General features: G+C 40.0%; 1 protein-coding gene across 1 annotated transcript in view; it reads right to left on the reverse strand.

The window, feature by feature from the left end:
* Window positions 1-17,786, reverse strand: part of SLC2A2 (solute carrier family 2 member 2) — a 43,724-nt gene extending 25,938 nt beyond the window's left edge. The window contains exons 1-4 of the mRNA XM_036754262.1: window positions 17,581-17,786; window positions 14,581-14,676; window positions 10,717-10,958; window positions 7,001-7,125 (exon numbers count right to left, since the gene is read on the reverse strand). Coding sequence (XP_036610157.1) covers window positions 7,001-7,125; window positions 10,717-10,958; window positions 14,581-14,676; window positions 17,581-17,595 — 478 coding nt within the window. The 5' untranslated portion in view covers window positions 17,596-17,786. The remainder of the gene's footprint in view (window positions 1-7,000; window positions 7,126-10,716; window positions 10,959-14,580; window positions 14,677-17,580) is intronic.
* Window positions 17,787-22,503: the final 4,717 nt, after the last annotated feature.

Below are 22,503 nucleotides of genomic sequence, written 5' to 3' on the forward strand. Positions count from 1 at the left end.
TCCTTTGACATTTGAGGGCACCAAGGCCCAGGGAGTTCAGGTGACTTGCCCCAATTCCATCAGGCAGTATGTAACAAAGTCAGGATTCAAACTGATGTTTCGAGAGCACACTCCAGGTGCTCTCCACCACCCTACCACATGCTATGTTCAATGATGTCATTTTAGTGAAAAAGAATTTTCAAAAAAATCCCATGGAAGAATTCTTCTCTGAGTGACTGCCTATAAATCTCTGCTATCAAAATGAATCAATTTCACATATTCAGATGATTGGTTTATGGAGTCTCCTCAGGAGCTTCCCTGAAGACTGCTTTGCATTCTGCTAATGATCATGCTGTCAACATTAAACCTGCATTTTTCCCGAGTTTAAATGTGATTTGATTGTTTTGCCTTTGGCTCTGTTGGTAAGGAAGAAATGGTGCCTTCTCTCTTTTTGACATATGTATGTATCATCTAAGCAGAATAAAGTTCATCGATATGCCATTCCTTATTCTAAAGCACAGAATCTTGACATCTTACTACTTTATTTAAAAAAAAAATTTTGAGGGGGAAAGACAAACAGGGTTAAGTGACTTGCCCAGGGTCACACAGCCAAGTGAGTGTCTGAGGATGGATTTGAACTCAGGTCCTCCTGACTTCAGGACTGGTACTGTATCCAGTGTGCCACCTAGCTGCCTCCACCTCATTACTTTTTGAAAATGTTGATGCCTAAGTCAAGAAACATGTAGACAGCATCTTGTATATACCGGGTGAAAGGTAGTGCAGAGCCAGGCTTTGGAATCAGGAAGACCTTAGCTTAAGTTTGCTGACATATACTACCTACATAATCTCGAATAACTTAACCTCTAGATACTTGAGAGCAGGAATGAGTCCATTTTGCCTTTGTATGGAACCTAGCACAGCAGCTGGAACATAATAGACACTTACTTAATAAATGTTTATTGACTTATTGATGAGTGCCCCCAGGAAACTTGAAGTCTCTAAGCTATGAACCAGTTACCAATTTGCATCACTGGAGGGACTGCCCATTCTGGGAATTCCCCAAGCTAATGATATCATAGATTATCTTATTCCCCTACCAGGGGTGGGGAACCTGCAGCCTCGAGGCCACACGTGGCCTTCTAGGTCTTTGGGTGTGGCCTTTTGACTGAGTCCAAGTTTTACAGAACAAATTCTTTTATTAAAGGGATTTATTCTGTAGAGTTTGGATTCAGTCAAAGGGCCACACTTGAGCACCTAGAGTGCCACATGTGGCCTCGAGGCTGCAGGCTCCCCACCACTGTCCTACACCTTGGCCAGATGTGCTAGGTGTTTTAAATATAATGACAAAAATGAGACAGTCTCTGCCCCTTTGCATGTACAAAATCAGCATAATATGAGGTGGAAAATGAAGGAGGTAGAGGTCAGATAAACAGATTTTGAGGAGGGAAGGAACACTAACCACTTTGGGGGAGAGGATTGGGAAGAATCCATCAAGGAAGTGGCACCTGGGAACAGTTCCTCGAAGCAATGCAAGGAAAGGAGAGGAGAGGGGAGGGCATGCTACACATGGGACAGCTTGTACAAGGTTCTAGAGGGGGCAGATGGCAGGTCACATTCAGGGGCTAGTTTGACTAGAATATGGAGTGTTTGGAAAAGAGAAATATGAAATAAGGCTAAAAATATAGCTTCAAGTCAGACTGTGTAAGACCTTAAGTCCCAAGGCTCAGAAAGATGGTATTTTATTCCAGAGGCAATAAAGAGCCACTAACATTTTTTATACAGGAGAGATATAGAGTGGGATCTTTTCCTTACAAAGATTATTTTACTAGAATAGATTGGAGAAGGGATAGACTTGAAACAGGGAAACCAGTAACCCAAGAGAGTAGTGCTGATGGCCTGAATAAGCTGTGTGACCTTGGTTGGACAAGTCACTCAATCCCCCCCTCCCCCGGGACTATGGTTCCTCTTCTGTAAAATGAGGGGGTTTTGATTAAGTGTCCTCTAAGGTCCCTTAACCTAGCATCTGTGATCTATGAAAGGTGATAGAGATGGAAAGAGGGGAATGGATAAAAGCATGATGTTAGATGGAAGGCAGCTAGATGGTGCTATAGGTAGAGTGCCAGGCTGGTAGTTAAGTTGAAATCCTCCCCTGAATTCAGATCCTCACCTCAGATATTTGTTATCTGGGTGACCCTGGACAAGTCACTTAACCTCTGAATGCCTCAGTTTTATCAACTGAAAAATAGGGATAATGCTAGCACCTCCCTCCTAGAATTTTGTGCCTGCAAGTGCCTGGCACATAGTGGGCACTTAATAAATGCTTATTTCCTTCCTTCCTGGGGATGTAGAACTGATAGAATTTGGCAACTGATTAAATATGGGCCACAAGGAAGAGGAAAGAATCAAAGATGAACGGCGCTTTGATAATAGGCTACTATGAAGATGGCAGTGCTCCCAGTACAGATAAGGAAGAGTGGATGAGGGGTAGGTTGAGTGGGGAAGATGATGAGTTCAATTTTCAACATGTTTAATTGGAGGTATTGGAAGGACATCTAAGTGGAACTGTCCAGGAGTCACTTGGAGATGTGGGACCAGAGGTCAGGATAAGGATGAAAGCTTAGTGTATCATCTGTGTAGAGATGAGATTTGACCTGGAATAGATAAGACCATCAAGAGAAAAGAACAGAGCCAAGGATCAAGCCTTGGGGAACATTCACCCTAAAGGGCCATAAAGTATCTGGACACTGAGATGGAGTGGTCAGACAAGAGGAATATCAAAAGGTAACAATGTCACAAATCTGGGGGAGCAGCAAGTACCCTGCCCTGGAGGAGGGAGTGGTCAGCAGTGTCAAAAGCTACATGGATGAGAGGGAGAGAGAGAAAGAGAGAGAGAGAGAGAGAGAGAGAGAGAGAGAGAGAGAGAGAGAGAGAGAGAGAGAGAGGAGAGAGAGAGAGAGAGAGAGAGAGAGAGAGAGAGAGAGAGGGAGAGAGAGAGAGAGAGAGAGAGAGAGAGAGAGAGAGAGAGGAGAGAGAGAGAGAGATGGAGAGAGGGGAGAGAGAGAGACAGAGAGAAGGTGGGGGAGAGAGAGAGAGAGAGAGAGAGAGAGAGAGAGAGAGAGAGGGGGAGAGAGAGAGAGAGAGAGAGAGAGAGAGAGAGAGAGAGATGGAGAGAGAGGGAGAGAGAACTGAGAAAAAAGACCGTTGAATTTTGCAGCAGAGTGATTGTTGGCATTGTTACAGAGAGCAGTTTCAATGGAGTTGGGAGCCAGATTGAAAGGGGTAAAAAGTGTGTGTGATGAGGAAGTGGAAGCAATGTATATGTGATCTTTTCTTGTATTTCTTGTAAAGACAAATCCACTCTCCTGTTCCCCGTGTTGTATGACATATAACTATGTATGCTATATTCATAAATGCAAGCTCTCTCCACTTCCTAAATTGCTCTTTTTGGTCATTATATACATATGTATATATAGCCATAGTTCTAGTCACTTCAGGGACTATGAAGACATTGCTTTATTCTCTTTTTTTCATTCTAGTTCTCCAATTTATATAAGAAAAAAGTTATTAGATAAAGAGCCAGGAGGGAGCAAAGTTTCTAGATTTAAGACCGTATCATTTTTTTCATTACCTTATCAGAAATCACTTTCTGACTATAGTTGGAAGCCATTTTCCTGAGTATCCATCCAGCAGGGAAGGTAGGGAAGAAACTAAATGAGTTCTAAATACCTTGTCTATCTTAATAAATATTAAGATATATAAAACCCTTTAGCTGCAGCATGAATATTTTGGAGAGCATAAGTTTTGATTTGATTGGTGACTGAAAACATTTATTTCTCTCTTGCTGTTTCTGATCATTAGGCTTTCTGAAAGATCATCATTTGAAAGGAAGATTCTTTTTTCTTCCTCTTCTAAAGCAATATTAACTGTCGACGGTACAGACCGAATAGTTAATGAATTTCATATGTCAACACAGTAACCTCTGATATGAAAATGTGTGGTCATTCTTTATCTATTGACTCTTCTCTGCTGCTTACAAACATGCCCAGATCTTGTTCATCTTTAAAAACATAAAACCTTCACTTGCCTGTTCCATTCCCTCAAGTTTTATATTTAGCCTTCCTTTCACAGTTAACCTCCTAGAAAAAGATGTTTACGTTTGTTGCCTCCATTTCCTCCCTTCCCACTCCCCTCAAACCACTGTAACCACTTGACTGAAGTTGCCCTTTCCAAGGTTATCAATGGCCTTTTATCAATCCTCATTCTTTTTGTTGATTCTATGTCTACATTGCCTCTCAATATGACTCTTCCCAACTCACATGGCCACCCCTTCAGCTCAAACGCTTATTACCTTTCACCATTGAACTCATTATCTTACCCACAAAGCAAGCAGCAATAACAGCTTGATTAGCTTCAGCACTTTCAAGTTTCTCACCTCTCACACCCATCCTCCACATGACTGTCAGAATGATAGTCCTAAGGTCTGGCCATGTCACTCTCATGCTCAACAGTCTCTTGTGACTCGTCACTATCTCCAGGATCAAATACAAGTTTCTTTCTTTGGCATTTAAGGCCTTTCACAGCCTGGCTCCCACTTATCTTTCAAGACACATTATAAATTCTTCTTCATATGCTCTATGGCCCAGTCAAAATAGCCATTTTGCTGTTCTACACACGCAACTCTCCATCTCCATTCTTTGTAGGGTCTATCTCTGTGCCTGGAATGCACCCCCTCCTCAGTCTGCTTCTCACAATGACAAATTTCCTTCAGTGATCCACACAAGCTCCACCTTGTACATGCGCCCTTGCCTTACCCCTACAGCTACTAGTAGTTTCCCCCAATTACATTGTTAGTATATGTTTTGCTTATTTATTTACATATTATCTTCATTGATAGAATGTAATCTCCTTGAGGGTAGGCATAGGTTTATTTGTCTTAGTATCCTCAGTAGCTCAGGCACATAATAAATGCTTTTCACAAAATACTACTGTCTTATAACATAATGTGATGGCGAGCTAATGTAATTAATTGAAATCGAATATCACGACATAAAACAACCATATATAACAAAATATAACAAAATAAAACATAACACAATGTAATATAATGTAACATAACTTAAAATGATATAATGTTATGATATCGTATGATATGATACAGCACACCATAACACAACATAATATGAGATGACATGGCATAACAATGTGATATGATATAATATAAATGCACATGGAATTGTAGAATTTTTAATTAGGATAGTTCTTGATTTGGGCAAGTACGTGGTGCAGTGGATAGAGTGCCAGATCTAGGGTCAGGAAGACTCCTCTTCCTGAATTCAAATCTGCCCTTAGATGCTTGCTAGCTGTGTGACCCTGAGCACATCATTTAACCTTGTTCGCCTCAGTTTCCTCATATGTAAAATTAACCGGAGAAGGAAATGGCAAGCTACTCTAATATTTTTGCCAAGAAAACCCCAAATGGGGTCATGAAGGGTTGGACATGACTGAAATGACTAACCAACAACAAAAAGAGTAAGTACACACCGAGGCAAAAGCTGAGAGATGAAAAAATTTTACAGGTGAATCCATAATTATGAAGTTAGACTATCTGATGGGAACTTATGATCAATGCAAATAATAAATTTCTTGAAGTGGTCACTTCATTTCGATTCACACTGCACATTTCCATTGGTCTGGAACCATGAACCATATTTATATAATTATAACTTTGAATAGGGTGGATTCAAACCCATGGGACAACTTTGGGATATTCATTCTTCCCATTTATTGGGACCTAGCTATACTATACTACCTATTTTGAGATTTAAAGGTCTAAAGACCCATAATATAAACTAGAAACCTCTGGGGTCAACTATATGTATTTTGCTATTTCTTTGTAGATGCCTTTTTTTGATAAACTGCTGGTTCCAATGCCATCATGTTTATCCAGGGTGAGGTGAGGGAGAGATCTTTAATTTAGTAGCCAGCTTATGGACATTTCAGGCTTTGGCTAAATTAACCTGATCACAGGAAATCCCAAAGAGCTTTCTCTGTTCTGGAGGTTAGAACATTGTCAACATTTGATTCAATTTTTCATCCTGGTACCTCTTTAACAAGAATATGTACTCACTTTCTCCCTAAATAGGAATTATGACCAAAAACAGATGGGGAGGGGGTTTTATAGACATTAGTGTCTCAAAAGGAAGCTGTGGTTTGAGGTAATGGAACACATTAAACCAATTAAAAAAAAACCTTCACTAGCAGGTTGGCAGGACCAGGGCTTCCTGGCTGTTCAGAACAGAAAGATGGGGCTCATTTATTTTTTTCACAAATTGAGCAAATGTGACCTTTGCTTTGGTCTTTGCTGATTTGTTGACTCAGAAATTTCGAAAAATTGTTCCTAAGAAGCTGCCAGTCTAGCACTGATATCTCATGCTCAGATAATAGGTACCTATATTTCACTAGCATCTTTTCATTACAAAAAAGTGTAATGTTCTTGACAACAGCTTTACAGAATATGTAAACTTCCAAGGCAGCCTCTTTGGATGTCACACATTTACTGTCTAAGGCATAAATGGTACATATAGGTTTGGCTATCCATCCTGCCCCCCCACTGCTACAGGCTCCCAGCTGCCTTTGCTTGACTCTACCTTGGGAGCATCACATCCATGATAGTGGGGACTGGGGGAGGGGTCTCAGGTTCATAGCTTGTCAAGGCTTTGTTGACAAGGACATGAGTAGATGGGACCCAGGGGGTGAGGAGTAATAGTTTTGGGCAGAGCCCACTGAGAGGAAAAAACGATGACCCTTCAGGCATATATATCTTTATATCATGATATGACCATAAGCACATATCACTATCCTTTCTCCTGGGTGCTGAACCTCCCAAACACCCGGTATTTTACCTATATCTCCTTCCTGCCCTCTTCTAGTTCAAGGCTGCTTGTGGCTTTCAGAGCTTTTGTTCACTAACAAGAACTGGCCTTAAAAAGCTATTATGACAAAGACACGAGAAGCAACTTACCACAATATAGTCCTGAGATGAATCTACCTGAGATGATAAGAATGTGAGATGGTCCAAATTTAGCTATTGCCATCAAGAGAGATCCAATCAATGAGAGACTGTTTGCAGCCAACATTCCTTTAATTCTGAAATGAATTAAAACAAATACATTCAGAGGCTATAAATTCAGAACTAAAACAAACACACTGTTTTCAAAAAAAACATTTTTAAAAATAACTTTCTATAATTTCTACTTTCTCACCTAGACCTCAGGTTCCTTATTTGAATTGGACTCCAAGTGCCAGATTATGACTTCCTAGATTAGGTTTCTGCTATATTTGAATGATCAGTAGTCAAAAACATTGGGACATTAAAAATACATTTGTTGGGGCAGCTGGGTAGCACAGTGGATAGAGCACCAGCCCTGGAATTGGGAGGACCTGAGTTCAAATCTAACACTTGATACTTACCAGCTGTGTTATCCTGGGGAAGTCACTTAACCCTGATTGCCTTGCCAAAAACAAAAGTAGAATATATTTGTTGAAATTTTAATCTGCACAGATAAAGGTAATATCTCTATGGAAAGAGAAATGGAAATATTAATAGAGGGCCAACCTTTTTCAGAAAGACATGGTGGGAGCCCAAAAAGAAGATTATGGATGTGGGGTGCTTAACTGGGGAAAATGATATTGTGAAGAATTTGTTGTATAGTTCTTAAACAAACAAACAAACAACTTCTTAAAATGCTGAGTGGAGCCCTGGGATAGGCTCTGGTTTCCTTCTGACTCTGTGTTTCTAACAGAAAACATTCTTCTACAGAGAGGAGAGGTACCCAGTTTTGTTTTAGTGATGGTTGCTAGGCAAACATTTGAGGCAAATTAATTAAGTTCTTTCAGATTCTACCTCTGATCTGAGCAGACTAGGTGAGGAATGATTTAAAAATTGGCCAACAGAGAGTCTACAGATGAAGAAAATGACAGTAATAGGCCTTTCATTCAGGCCAAGGTGTGAGACCATGTAGTCGTTCTTACTTAGGTTCAAGGGAAAGAGGAAGCAGAGGGATTGAAAGGACAACTGGATCCCTTCTCCCAAGAAATTAGAATCAGATAGTTCTGTCCTGCTGGAGAAAAATAAAAGCTATCTAGTAGAAATTTGTTACGAGGGCTTTTGATGGTAGATTCCCTTCAAATCCTGGAGCATGGAAGCTGGGCACTTTCTATACCCCAAAGGGCTTTTGACTCTTAATAAAAGGTTCCAGGCAAGTTAGAAGAATGTTTTCTTTTCTCTGAAAGATGGTCATGATTTGATTAGGAGTAATTGAACATAGATGAATCTTGAGGAAGAGACCTTATTATTCTTATGTGTTTATATTTGTTTAACTAACATCCTCCCTCTAAATCCAGGGTTCTTAAGCTGGGAAACACAAGGATTTCAAGGTACCTATGAATTTTATTTCAATATAATTGTTTTCCTCTGTAATTCTATATTTTATTTTACGCATGTAAAAACATTATTCTGAGAAGTCTACAGGCGTAACCAAATTTCTTCATGATACCAAAAAGGTTGAGAAACCTTCCTCTAAATGAGGCCATCCTTTAACATGAGCAAATGCTATATTTTATTGTTCAAATAAATCAGAATTTTCATAGAAACAGCATAATTGGGGGGGGGGCGGTTCTATGCTCCTTCAGGGCAGGGCCTAGGCTGTTTTTCATATTTTTCTTTGCTTGAGCTAACATGGTACCTTGTACATAGTATGTGCCTAATTAATGTTTGTTTAACTTGAATTCAAAATCATGTTATATCTTCTGTGACTCAGTTTGCTGTATCTGTAGGAAAGCTGAGCTTTTGGGAACACATAGACATAATCTATGTACCATTGGTCACCTAACGGCCATTTGTTCAAAATAAAAGCATGATAATTAGGAAATAAACAGCCTTGCCAAGGGAACTTATAAAGTACCATTAAACAGCACCAATGTCTACTGTACAACTCCAAAGAAGGAAGACAACCAGGCAAAGAATACTTTATGTACCAAATAGCCTTGGCAACTATGTAAGAAACAGAGAATCTGGAAACTGGATTTGGATTGGGAAGGGACCTCTGAGGTCTAAACGTAATGCAACCATCTATCTCTTTAAGTGGACTATTGAGGGTTCCTTTCAATGAACCACTGAAGAAGTTAATTTGGGGGGAGATATTTTATTCCTGTATCTTTGCAGAGGTCTACTTAACTTTTAAATTCATTGAGGGAATTAGACCAGAGAACCTCTAGTGTCTTTTTGCCCTCTCACATTCCATAACCCAATGAATAATTTTGGAGACTCCAGTTGTTGGAAGCTGCCATTAGACAATCTAGTCTTTGGGCTGCGGTGGTAAGTCTTAATAAAGGATGAAAAGTTGAAGTTAAAAAGTTGTCTCTGCCCTTGGGGGAGTTAAGATGTTACAAAATCATCAAGATCTTCCAGATGAATTAATTTAACCAAATACTTCATCTAATCTTAGAATAATTAGGTTTACTTTGTACAAATGTTGAAGACCAAGTAAAAATCTTTGTTTTCAAGATTCCAAACTGGGCCAAATATCCATGATAAAAATGACTATTTTACCTTTTTAGGTTATATGACAGCCCCTCCTACAAAATGAATAATTATAATTTGAGCTGTTATCCTTTAATTAAGAAGAAGAATTATCATACTGAAGGCGATTATTTTCTTACAACCGTTAAGAGCTTTATTGTGCCAAATGACAAGCTCAGGCACAAAAGGAGGAAACTGTCAGTGTTTTAAGATACCAGTCAGAGAAGGCTTATAATTTATAACAGGTTCTGAAAAAAGAATTGAAATAGCTAAACATCCTGTCATCATTGGACCTATTCTTTTGATTTAAAAATAAAGAATTCTATATAGAGGTAAGACAATTAAAAAAATATATTTCCTTGAATAGTCCAGAGTTTGCTTTCTCATGAAGCAAGGGAAAAGAAAACAGCTTTAGATGCCACATGCATCTAAATGAGTTAAATAGGTTAAAACTTACAGGACAAAATGGACCCAGGGGTATATTCTCTCTGCCAATAAACACCATCAGAAATGTAGGATTTAGAGCTGGATTACCTGGTCAAACCCCCTCATTTTACAGTCGAGGCTCCACAGTACCTTGGAGAAATGATTTTAGAAATGGAAAAAATGGTTCTACTCTTCTATGGCAACATAAACCAGCAAACATGTGCAGTGTGGTGTAGGAGAGAAGGCACTTGACTTTATTGCAGAAGGGCTTGTCTGATTTCTACCATCTGTGTGGCCCTGTGCAAATTACTTACCCTCCCCAATCTTCAGTTTCTTCACCTGCTCATTGGGGGTGAAAACACTTGTAACTACTTGATGAGGCTGTGTTCTAGTACATTGCTTTAGAAACCATAAATCTCTGTCTAAATGTATGGAATAATTATGTAGGACATATTTTGTGATTGAGGACTCAGGGGAATTGATTTTATTTTAATGATAATTGTTCAAGTATTTGTATGACCAATGTGCTGAATTCTGTTGTAAACATGAGAATTGGGGCTTTATTTGGTGTGGTATGAGCCTGGGCTAACCCCAACATGCCTTAAACAAAAACCTAAAGCCAATTTTATAAAAACACTTTAAAATAATTTGTAAATCAAAATACAAATGACTCCTCCAAAAACAAAATGCTAAATATCTCCTTGTGCTTGGCATTCATGGAGTCATCATACCTTCCTAGTTTGTCTCCTAGCCATCCACCAAAGAACGAAGAGATCATTCCGCCAACTGCAAAGATGGACACAGACAGGGACCAATACATGGTGACTATGGGAGTGGATGGGTCTGGGTCAATTTTTTTTTCTCCATAAACAACTGTTGGCTGCAGAGTGGGTGTGTACACATCTGTAGAGTTGTAAGGCTCCTTTTCATCCAGGGAGACAGACAGTAAACTCCTGTAATGGGCTACAATTACCTAAAGAAGTAAAGGAAAGCAAATTAAAACACGGAGTATGAGATATTCAGGACTGATTCAGGTCCTGCCTTCTCAGTGGTTCTCAATAGCGAATGCTTTCTCCTTCCCCCATTACCTGGTGTTTATTCAGTGTGCATGTTTTATGTCCTAGTAGATTGGAAATCCTTTGAAGGCAAGGGCTGTCTTGTTTTTGTCTTTGTATCTCTGTTGTTGAGTGAGCACAGTGGTTTGCATTTAGTAGGCTGGCAATAAATATTTATTGAATTTATCATATGGTAAACACTCTGATGACTTAGTGGGTTGTTATTAATTTTTGGTGTTACATAAACAAAGACTTGTACGTCCTGAAAAGATGGGTTGGTTTTTGTAGAGTAAGGGACAATGAATCATGAGACTAAGGGCTGCATTGGTATTCAGAAAATATTAAAAGAAGTAGAGGGAGGCCTCCATACATAGGGTAGATAGTCTGTAGAGGAAGTGTGGGATGCCATGTATGTATGTGCTCTCATCCAGACTGGTGGTGAAGGAAGGAAGGAAGGAAGGAAGGAAGAAAAGAGGGAGAGAGAGGGAGGGAGGAGGGAGGGAAGGAAGAAGGAAGGAAGAAAGAAAAGAGAGAGAAGGAGGGAGGGAGGAAAGAAGGAAGAAAGGAAGGAAAGGAGGGAGGGAAGAAGAAAGGAAAGAAGCATTTACCACGTGTCAGGTTGTAAGGGTTTTACAAATATCATCTCACTTGATCCACCCAACAACCCTGGGAGGTTTTGTTGTTGTTCAGCTGTTTTCAACTGTGTCTTACTCTTCGTTATCCCATTTGGGGTTTTCTTGGTAAAGACACTGAAGTAATTTGCTGTTTCCTTCTCCAGGTCATGTTATAGATGAGGAAACTGAGGCAAACAGGGTGAAGTGACTTGCCCAGGGTCACACAGTTAATGAATCTGAGGCCAGATTTGAACTCAGGAATCAGAGTTATCTTCACTCCAGGCCTGGTACTCTAACCATTTAGCCACCTAGCTGCCTTACAGATGGAGGTTAAGTGACTTGCCCAGGGTTACACAATAATAAGTATTTGAGACAGGATTTAAACTTAGTTCTTCCTGACTCTCAGCTCAGTGCTCAATTCACTGCACCACCTAGCTGCCTCTACTGTAGTTTTAGAGCACTCAACTGAGTGTCAGGAAGACCTGAGTTCAAATCCTGACTCAGATACTTGTGGACCCAGACAAGTCACTTAATCTCTCTCATTCTCAGTTTCCTCACCTGTAAAATGGGAATAATGATACCACCTACCTCTAAGGGTTGTTAAAGGGATCAAATGAAATAATACATAAAGTGCTCTGCAAGCCATACAGGGCTGTATAAATACTATTTCTTCTTCTTCATCATCTTCATCATCATCACCGCCATCATCATTGTTATCAGTGCTGTTGCTACTACTAGAGGAGGGAGCACAGGCACCAACGAGATCCATGGAAGTGTTGACATAGAATTTTGTTGTTTATTTTTGGTAAAGACTTTTGAAGTCGTAATGACACTATTCTTGCACAATTCTGTTTAAACATCAACTGGGAAAGGGGGGAATGGAAAGGGGCATCGATATGGGGGTCAGGAGCTTTGGCCTCTCTTTCTGGCCCTGGCCTTTGGAACTTTGGCTGTGTTTGCCCATCGTTGGACCTTTTCATTTCTCCAGCATGGGAACAGCAGCTATACTGACCATCTTCCTCAGAGTACTGAGGTGGTGACTAGGGAGAACACAGTAGAAAAGCAAACTTTTCCAGTTTAACAACATGCTTTACACCAAATGCGACATGAGACAGAGGATCTGAGTCCTTGCTTCTGATGCTTACTGCCTGTGTGACCTCGTTCAAGCCATTGACTTCCCTAGACCTCAGTTTTTTATCTATAAAAAAAGGGAGTTAGACTTCTGAGGTCCCTTCTGGCTCAGAATGTAGATCCTAAGTGCCAGGCTGCTTGCTAAGCTTCCACATATGCCAAACACTCAGTCAGTCCCATGCATGGTCACAGAGATGATCTCTCTTTCACTCATATCCGCATGCCATACCCTCAGCCCTCATTAATGTAAGTCCACAAGAGTCTCCAACATGTGCCCTTATTCCATTCCATCCCTCCCATCATGTGGGCACATGGCTACTGTCCCCTATGTAGCCAATAGGCCAGGAAGAATGACTCATTTCAGGTCTATTGTGCTATGCTTAGTCCACATGTCTCTTCACCCCCACCACACCCTTTCTGTGTGTGGCTCTGTTGTATGAAGGGATTTGGAGGTACCAGGTAGAGACTGGACTAGTCTTAGGACTAACACTTTGGATGTATGAAGGCATCTGATTGCTTAGGAGATATGGGGATTGGGTGGGGAGAAGATGACTAGTGTTAGGCTGTCAGACAATAGCAGCTTCCACTCCAAGGGAGTGACAAATCCATGCCTCAGTTTCCGTGGGGTCTCACATGTCTGGGACTACAGAGGAAAATGATCAGGTTCTAGTGAGGGAAGAAGAGTATTCTCTCAAAGCTTCCTCAGAAGAAATCCATTTTCTTCTGGATCAAAGAGTAAGGAATGAATGTCATCCTCTCCATAAAGCCCTCTTAACTTCTGCAAGGCATGGAATCATACAATGAAAATCCTGTATTGGGTAACTTAAAAAAATACGTAATTTTATACAGAACCTCCAAGAGCTTGACAGCATCATTAATCTTAGTAGTAATTGTGTATGTTAGGTAATGAAAGGTAGTTAATATCTTAATTTAATGAAAGAAACTGGGGCGAGGGAGTAGACAGACCCCCTTCCCCAAGTACATTAGCTGCAGCTGCAGACTAACATTGAGGCTCTCCATGAGAAAATGTTGTTGCTAAAGCATGACCAGAGTCTGCTTTGTTTTTATTCTTTAGCATTTATGTTGTGGACACTGTGAATTCCTTGCTCCATTAAAAACCATGTCTCTTTTCTCTAAATGTGCCTTTCTAAGGTGCTCAAGGAAGCACATTGGGCTACACCATTTCTTCAGTCTCTTCCATCTCTCTCTCCCATACACCTGTGCCACTCAAGTCATACACACAATCCATGATGTGTCACCATTCACTCTACCTTTGCCCTCCTTAGTGACTCAATCCTATTTTTACTTGGAAGTTTTTATTCCATAGAGTTTTTATTACACCTGAGGGTGACATGGAGAGATATTTCTCTCCAGGTTTTCTTTTGCACCTGGGAGTTTCTCATTCTTGATCACCCAAAAAATGAGTGAATTCAGGCTTCCCCTACCACCCTGTCCCTTACCTTTAAAAAAATAATAAAACATCATCACTGGGCATGTGGAATCCTGCCAGGTGAGGTTTGGAATCAGGTAGAGTCAGAGATCACTAATGATTATCCCTCTCTTTTACAGTGAAGATTGTCTAGTGAGTGTCAAAGTCAAGTTGTTTTCTTGGAAACATGCTTGAAATACCTGACTGAAGGCCAAAGATTGCTCCATGTCCCTACACATGGGACATTTTATATCTTGAGAACAAATATGTCGGGCAGAACAGGTGACAGATAAAAGCTATGCCATTGACAAAGGGCTTGTGAAAAGAAAGATAGACTAATCTGGTCTTTAGAAATATTTCACTTGCCTGCTGGGGGGCATTGATCACTCCAATGTTGTATCCATACTGGAAGGAGCCCAACACCGCAGTGAAGACAGCCAAGAGCAAAGTTCCAGTAAACTTCTGGGAATGGAGCACAAGGCAGAATAAAAGACCAGAGTCAATTCCTGTAAACTTGTACACATAATTCTTAAAGACCTTTAGACCAGGCTGGATCTGTTCTCCTTCCCTGATTCTGTGCAGTATGTCCTATGCATCTGACAGATGTTTTTGATATGGGAATGTTAGGACAATTAATCATTTCTTTTCCACTGCTGGTGCATTATTAATTTAGAACTAAACTTGCAGATGGCTGGTCCCAGGTGGTTAGTACTAGACATTCTTCTTTTTCTTATATATATTTTAAACCTTTTTCAGTTGGGGCTTCGACATCAGAATTATATCTATGAGGATGAAGCTTGCAGAGATTGATAGTTCTTATCGCCAGCACCAACTCAGGGATACAGTGGATAGCAGTAGGGAAACAAATCACTGATCAATGACCTAATAACTAGAAAGGGGAAATTAAATCTGGTGAGTGTCAAGTGATTTATAGAAAATGACTTCAGATCTGGAGGACAGCAACCAGAGTTTACAGATCATCACCATCCCTGTAGAGCAAGGGCTTTAATACAATATTTTTGGTGTCCTTGGTAAAGCCTATGGACCCTTGTTCAGAATAATGTTTTTAAATGCATTCAATAAAACAGAGAATGGTAAAGGAAAACATGTATTTTGAAATTTAGTTATTAAAAATTTTAAAAAACGTTTGGAGACATCCCCCTCAGGTTGAATCCTTGAGTAGATAGAATAATAACAAAATTATAGAGTTTATAAGTGAAATAGAACAGTACAGATATAAACAGAAGCTATCACAATCAGTGACAATTAGATGTGTTCTTTCCTAGTCACATAGATTTATCCATCATTGTTCCAGAAGCACTTAATAACACCTCAGGATATTAGTTGTTTGTTGATATGTGATGTTCATATATTTATTGTGATGCCTGCAAGGTCCTGAAGTGCCTTCTGAATGGCTATGGAAAGATTATATCTATATTTTATGTGGGCTGTTATATTCAAATTATTTTAAAAATTGGAGATTCATCCATCATATATATATACTATTTTTTTTCTGGGTCTGTGAAGTGAAAATGCTCTCCAAAATAACCTGTCTATACCTTAGTAGATGAGTTCTAAGGTATTGATTGAGGCTCTGAGAGGTGAAATGTCTTCCCCAGGGTCAACCAGCTAGTCGAAGGTAGGATTTGAACCCCGCTCTTCCTGGTTCCATATCTAGCAACTAGACCATGCTGCCTTTATGATGATGATCATGATATATATGATCGCCATTGTTATCATCATTATTATTACTTATAATTCTATTAGTGGAGAATCAATTACTCTATCCCCTAATATTTTATCTAGATGTTTGGGATGCTGAGAAGTAAAGTGACTTTTTGAATTATGGACACTTTCTTTAACCACAGAAATGATGCATAATATATATTTTTTCCTGACTCATGACAACCAGAGGTAATATTTGAATTCAGATCTTCCTGGCTTTTTAGCTAGCTCTCTATCCATTATAATATGATGCCTCATAATAATTAGGAATCTATAGATTACTTAGAACAGAAGTATCAAACACACACATGACCTCTTGAGTGCTGCTGGAAATGGATCAAAATAAAGTTAGGAAATATTTAACAAAATAAATAAAAATACACCAAAACATAAATGACTACATTTTAAAACTAAGTCAGTATGTGGCTCACCAGGGATCCCTATGTATGGATCAGGGCCCTTGTTTCTAACTTGAGTACCTCATTTTCCAATAATGGCAGATTGCAGATAATTTTTTGGTACAGTACTCAGTAACTTGTGACTATAAATGAATTGATGGTCTAAACAGGGCTCCAAAATCACCTCTATCCTCTTCCCACTGATAAGACACTTTAAAGATCAGTTACAATTTCCAAACTCCCCTCTGTATATTCTTTAAGAGGAAAAGTCTCAGAATCTCAGGATTGAAGGAATTTAAAGGACCATGGTCTCTATCTAATGTGTAGCCAAGCACAATCTGCTTGTATAACACCCCGGACACAATTGTTCTAGTGAAGAGTTCTGGTGGTGGGGAATTTTACTACTTCCTGAAGCAGTTCATTCTATTTTTGGACAGTTCTAATGGTTAGAAAGTTCTGCTTCATACTGAGCCCAGATCTGCCCTGCTGCAACTTTCACTCATTGCTTCTAGTTTCTTTGGGATCAAGTGAAACAAAGCTTTTCCCTCTTCTCTATCATAGCCCTTCATATGACTGCCATCTTATCTCCCACCCAGGTCTTTTCTTCAGGACTTTCAGTCTGACAATAAACATCGCAGGTCTCTCTAGGTTTTAGAACTCACTCAGGGTTTTATCTGAAGGCTTAACACCTCTGCTATATAACTGACTATCCAAACCTCAGAATCTCCAGCTGAGATAGGAATCTGGACTTTGCCTTCAATAAGATTTGTTTGTTTATTTGTTTGTTTTTCCCTTCCTCAAGGTCTTCCAAGAGACCGAGGATTTACATCCACATCATCCATCTTTGACAGTCTTCCTTGATTTAACCTGGTTGCTCCTAGAGAATCTCCTTTCAGAAATCTTTCAAGAGCCTCTCTATCTCTGTGGAGGCTGATTCCTCTTTTTATGCATCTTTTTCTCTTCCCTTCTCAACACAGGAAGGATCAGGACAGACAAAGGAGAGATTATGTACAGTGTCGTTTTAAATGGGGAAGTTGTTTCTTAAAGTCCTGTATCAGATTTCTTTTTCAGAAAACTAATATTGGAGTTGAATTGGAGAATGACAAAACAAAGGAGCTGTTGCTCTCTGTGGTACCTATGCCCACCACTCAAATTCCATTTCTGTGGATGCTGGCTTTCTGCAGGTACTCCATCGATTTCCCAGAGTCTGATTATTAAATAAAAACAATTTAAGGTAGGTTACCTTGTCTTCTGTCATTGTATTGTTCAGGGTGCTTTCCCCTAATTCTGGGTCTTGACGAGATCCAGAGTGCACAGCTGCTCACCAAGTACATGTCTCAGCTACAGAGAGAAATCTAGTTATACATTGGGAGAGGAGGAGCCAGTCCAGGAAAGGAGGCATGTCTGGAGCGAAGTCCTGAAGCTTAATAGTACTTAGAATTAAGGAGACTCTAATCAATTAACAACACTCTTTGTCTTCCTGCCTTCTATTTAAATACCCTTGTTTTACCTGCAACGATTAAGAAAGATGCTAAGAGTGAATTTCTTAGTTATAAATTAAGGAACTAGAGCATGGCTTGTGTAATAATTGATTTTGGTCAATATCTTCCACACTGTTTACAAACCTGGTTCTCAGGAGGGAAAATTAACCTGAAAGCAAGTGGGAACATCTTCATCCCCTGCCAATAGCCACACAGAGGGGGATGCATTCGAGAATATGGCAGGGGGGGGATTGGTAGATGGAGAAATTTTGGATTTTGCCTTTTCTACCATGTTCTCCTGTTTCTGGTCCCATTACCTCTGCAAAGTGGATCCACTTCAGGGAGATTTTTGTTACATGTAAGTAAAGAAAAACGTGAAAAGGAGGGACAGATATCCTATGACTGAACCAAACTTTAGAGTGACTACCTTGAAAATAGATTCTAAAGCTCCTCTCTCAAATTTATCTCAGAATCTTCTGAAGAAGTATCAAACTTTATGTGCTAACTTTGGGTTGCCAGGGGTGGAGATTAGAGACATTTTGAAAACAATTGCAGTGGAATAAAATATGACAATTGCAATGTGACTAGAACATTTAAGTCCTATATGTACATGTATAATATTCTTTTTTCAAAGCTCTGAGACTACAATAATAATAATAACTAACATTTATATGGCACTTTAAGATTTGCAAGGAGCTTTACATATATTACTTCATTTGGGTCTATTGTTATCTTTATTTAACATATTGGGAAACTGAGGCAGAGCTAGGTTAGATGACTTGCTGAAGTTTACACAGGTGGTAAATGTCAGAACCAGGATTCAAACTGAGGTCCTCTTGACTCCAAGTCCAACATGCTATCTACTATGCTCCCTATTTGCATTGATTATGCAAATGACGTTTTACAGGGAGATGAAGGGAAAAACCAAATCTCTCAAATGTTACCTTTCCACAATGATTCTTTATACATTTTAAAGTATTACAGCTATCGTATTGATAACAAATAGGATGAAGTAGAGATTCTACTGCAAGGAGGCAAATTTGGACTCACTGAGAATGCGATCTATAGCTGGAATATGGATCTGGAAGGGTGTACCTTATATGAAAGAACCAGGATACGTAAACATGCTTGGGTTGGGGTAGCACTGTAGAGTAAAAACACATATTCATCTGAGAAAGTCTGGGATCACAATGGGGAAGCATGGTGGAGAGAATTTGTGTGGAGATCAATAGAAGCAGAAGCAGAAGTGATATTGATGTTGGGGTATACTACAGACCACCTAGACAGAACGAAAAAACAGACAAAGAGTTCAAGAAATAAAATCATAAACCTGGCACAGCATCAAAATACAGTAGTGACAGAAGACTTTAATTATTTGGACATCTGCCAGAAGCAGGGCATCTAATATATTCTTAACTTTACCTTAAGAGTAGTTGCCACCCTCAAAAGGCAGAGCAAACAATAAAGGGGAACTTAGAATTGTGAAAGGGAACAAAGGGAAATAGAAGAATCTGGTAAGTACCCTAGATTTTTGGAAATCAAATTTCAAGGGGTTCAGACAAAGGACGTTTATTGAATTGGATTGAATGCCATAAACAAATTCTATGGGCTTTAATTATCCAGTATGTTAGTTATGCCTTCCAGCACAAATTTTATAAGCATATCATCCTATTTTTCTTCAAGTCACTGATAAACATGTTAATAGCACAGAGCCAAGCATAGATTATTAGAATATTCCACTAAAACCTTCATCCAGGTTTATCAGCTTCATTTGTTGATGTTGTTCAGTTGTTTCAGTCGTTTCAGTCGTGTCTGACTTTCCCAGGCCTGATTTGAGGTTTTCTTGGCAAAGATACTGGAGTGGTTTGCCATTTCCTTCTCCAGCTCATGTTATAGATGAGGAAACTGAGGCAAACAGGGTGAAGTGACTTGCCCAGGGTCTCACAGCTAGAATGTGTCTGAGGCTGGATTTGAACTTAGGAAGTGGAGCCTTCCTTATTCCAAATCCAGTGCTCTATCCACTGCAGCAAAATTACCCTTTATTTCCCAGAAAAATTCTTCATGTGTCAGCCTAATTGTCTCTAACTCTAGATTGGACCTATTTTTTCTTATCACATTTTTGTAGTTCTAACTCAACTTCAGTTAGCTCACCACATACTAGAAAGCCCTAATTAAGTGTTCCTTTCTGTTTCTTCTCTTGGTGCTTGCACTCTCATTTGTTGGTTAGTTCTGAATTATGCCATAGACTTTTTTTCTACCTTATTTATTGGGGGATAGAACTGAATGTTTGCCACCCAAAATAGTTTCTTATCTATGAATGGGCCATATTTTGTTGATGGACACCTGCATTGTTCTTTTAATTAAGGGCTTTATAGGTGGGTTTTAAGAAATGATCCTTTGGGAAATCATAGCTTAATCAAAATATAGCAAAACTGGGTGATGGCCTGTTTGCTATTTCTTAGATCAAGAATATCTTGAATTAGTGCAAGGAAACAGTCTGGAAACATCACTGAAAAGCACAGAGCAAAGGAATTGCTATATTGAGGGTATTTAATTAATTACTAGGAGACAACTTATAGGTGAAACACAATTGAACAATTAAGTGAATCGAGAGCCAATAGAACATTAGCCTGACATTGCTATGATGTTTAAATGTTAAATAGAGAATCTTACGGATAACAGGGAGCCCCTGGAGGTTATTAAACTGGGGGATGATATGGTCAGATCTGCATTTTAGGAAAATAACCTTCATAGATGAATGGAAGGCAGATAGGAGTTGGAAGAGACTTGAGGCAGAGGGACTAACCAGTAGGCTGCTGTTTGTCCTTCGTTTTTGTAGGGGATCCGTGACACCACAAGGTGATGTCTTGACTAGTGGATGAATCGGATTTAAGTGAGGCAGAGTTGCACAAAGTCATTAGCTTCACTCTTTCTTCCAGAGTAATCAAAGTCCACTGGCAAGACAGAATGACTGGAGATGGATCAGGATGCAGTAGATGATCTTTCATGTTTGACCAACCTTAAGCACTCCACGGTACCTGCTTCAGCTGCCTTCATGGCCTTCAGAACAAATTGTTCTCATCAGCCCATTCCACCGGGGGAGTCTTCACATGCTTAGGGTAGACATCCCCCTAACTCACTTATGGGTCTGAGACCTGTCAGTTACTCTCAGCTTGGTTAAGCTCATCTGCCGAGAAGGTTTTACTGGGGTGTAGCCGGCCATTGCACATGCTTTAGCTTCGTGGAGCCATAGATGAGAATTGAGTGCCAGGTAGACACCAAAAGTGGATGAGCAGCCCCTCAGTAAGCCCTCACACCAGAGATGCTAGTTCTTTTTGAATACCCATGCACCCAACTAGAAGACTGTTGCAATATAAGAATTGTATTAGGATGTGTAGAGAGAAGGAGACATAATGAGAGATGTGAAGGCAGAGGAGACAAGATTTGGCAGCAGATTCTATGTATGGGTGGAGTGAGAGTGAGGAGTTGAGGATGATATCAAGGTGGTGAGGCTGGGTGACTGGGAGGATGCTGGTGCCCTCTATAGAACTAGGGAAGTTGGGGAGAAGGGAGGATTTGGGGGAAAGGGGATGAGTTCTGTTTTGGACTTGTTGAGTCTGAGGTACCAATGGGGCCTCCAGTTCAAGATAACTTTGATTATCAGGCAATTGTTAATGTGAGACTGAAGTTCAGGAGAGAGGCTAGAAAAGAACATATAAATCTGGGAAAGATCTGCATAGGGGTGACAACTGAGCGCAAGAACTCAGAGGAATTGTGCAGCTATTATCATCTTTTTTGGTTCCCATAGTATTAATTTTGGGGTAGAAGCAGCCAAGCCTGGGTCAATCCCTGTTCATAGTCTGCATAGGAAGTCTCTATTGTATGTAGGCTGCCTTTGTTGCATGATTCGTGGGTCACCAAGGAGGGATAATCCTCCCCTCCCTCTGTTTCAAACCTCTCCATGTGCTGCCTGCTGCCTTAATCTTGCACTGTTAAAAGAAAGTCAGGGTACTGGAGCAAGGTGGGTGGAGGTGGGGAGAGCCCAGGGCAAGGAAGCTGGTAACTCTGACAACTTGCTTTGGCTGTGTCACCTTTGCTAAGGCTGACCCTAAATCCAAGACAAAGTATTTATTTTCCTTGTAGATTTGGAGACTCTTTTCCAACCTCTCCCATTAGCTGTAGTAAGGGACTGTGGAAATGAAGAGGAAGGGCCTTTCCCCAGAATTCTTTGGAGATTAGAAGTTATACACCATGTGTGCCTTAGATGTTTTGTTACACTAACGCTAGATGTTTTAACTCCAAAAGGCACAGCTCTCTAGAATTAGATCTGATCAATAACTCTGCCCTCTCCTCCAATAAAACAATCACACAAGTATCTTGAAGAAAAGATGCCAAGGGCATGAAAGACTAATAAAGCAAGTAAGAATGAGGACGGATAAGATTTGGGAGATAATGCATTTAGTCCTGGCTCAGAACAGTCACGTGTGACTTTGGCCAAAGGATGAATCGATGAATGAATTATCAAGTGTCCGTTAAGAAACCTACTGCATGCCAGGCACTGTGTTAGGTACTGGGGATACAGAAACAAAAAGTGACATATTCCCTGCCCTCAAGGAGCTTGCATTCTTCTAATAGGGAATATAATATGTATAGGGGAGTGGTGGCCAGGGAAGGGAGTTTTGGTC

The sequence above is a fragment of the Trichosurus vulpecula genome, chromosome 4 (genome assembly GCF_011100635.1).
Source record: "Trichosurus vulpecula isolate mTriVul1 chromosome 4, mTriVul1.pri, whole genome shotgun sequence".
Taxonomy (NCBI): Eukaryota; Metazoa; Chordata; class Mammalia; order Diprotodontia; family Phalangeridae; genus Trichosurus; species Trichosurus vulpecula.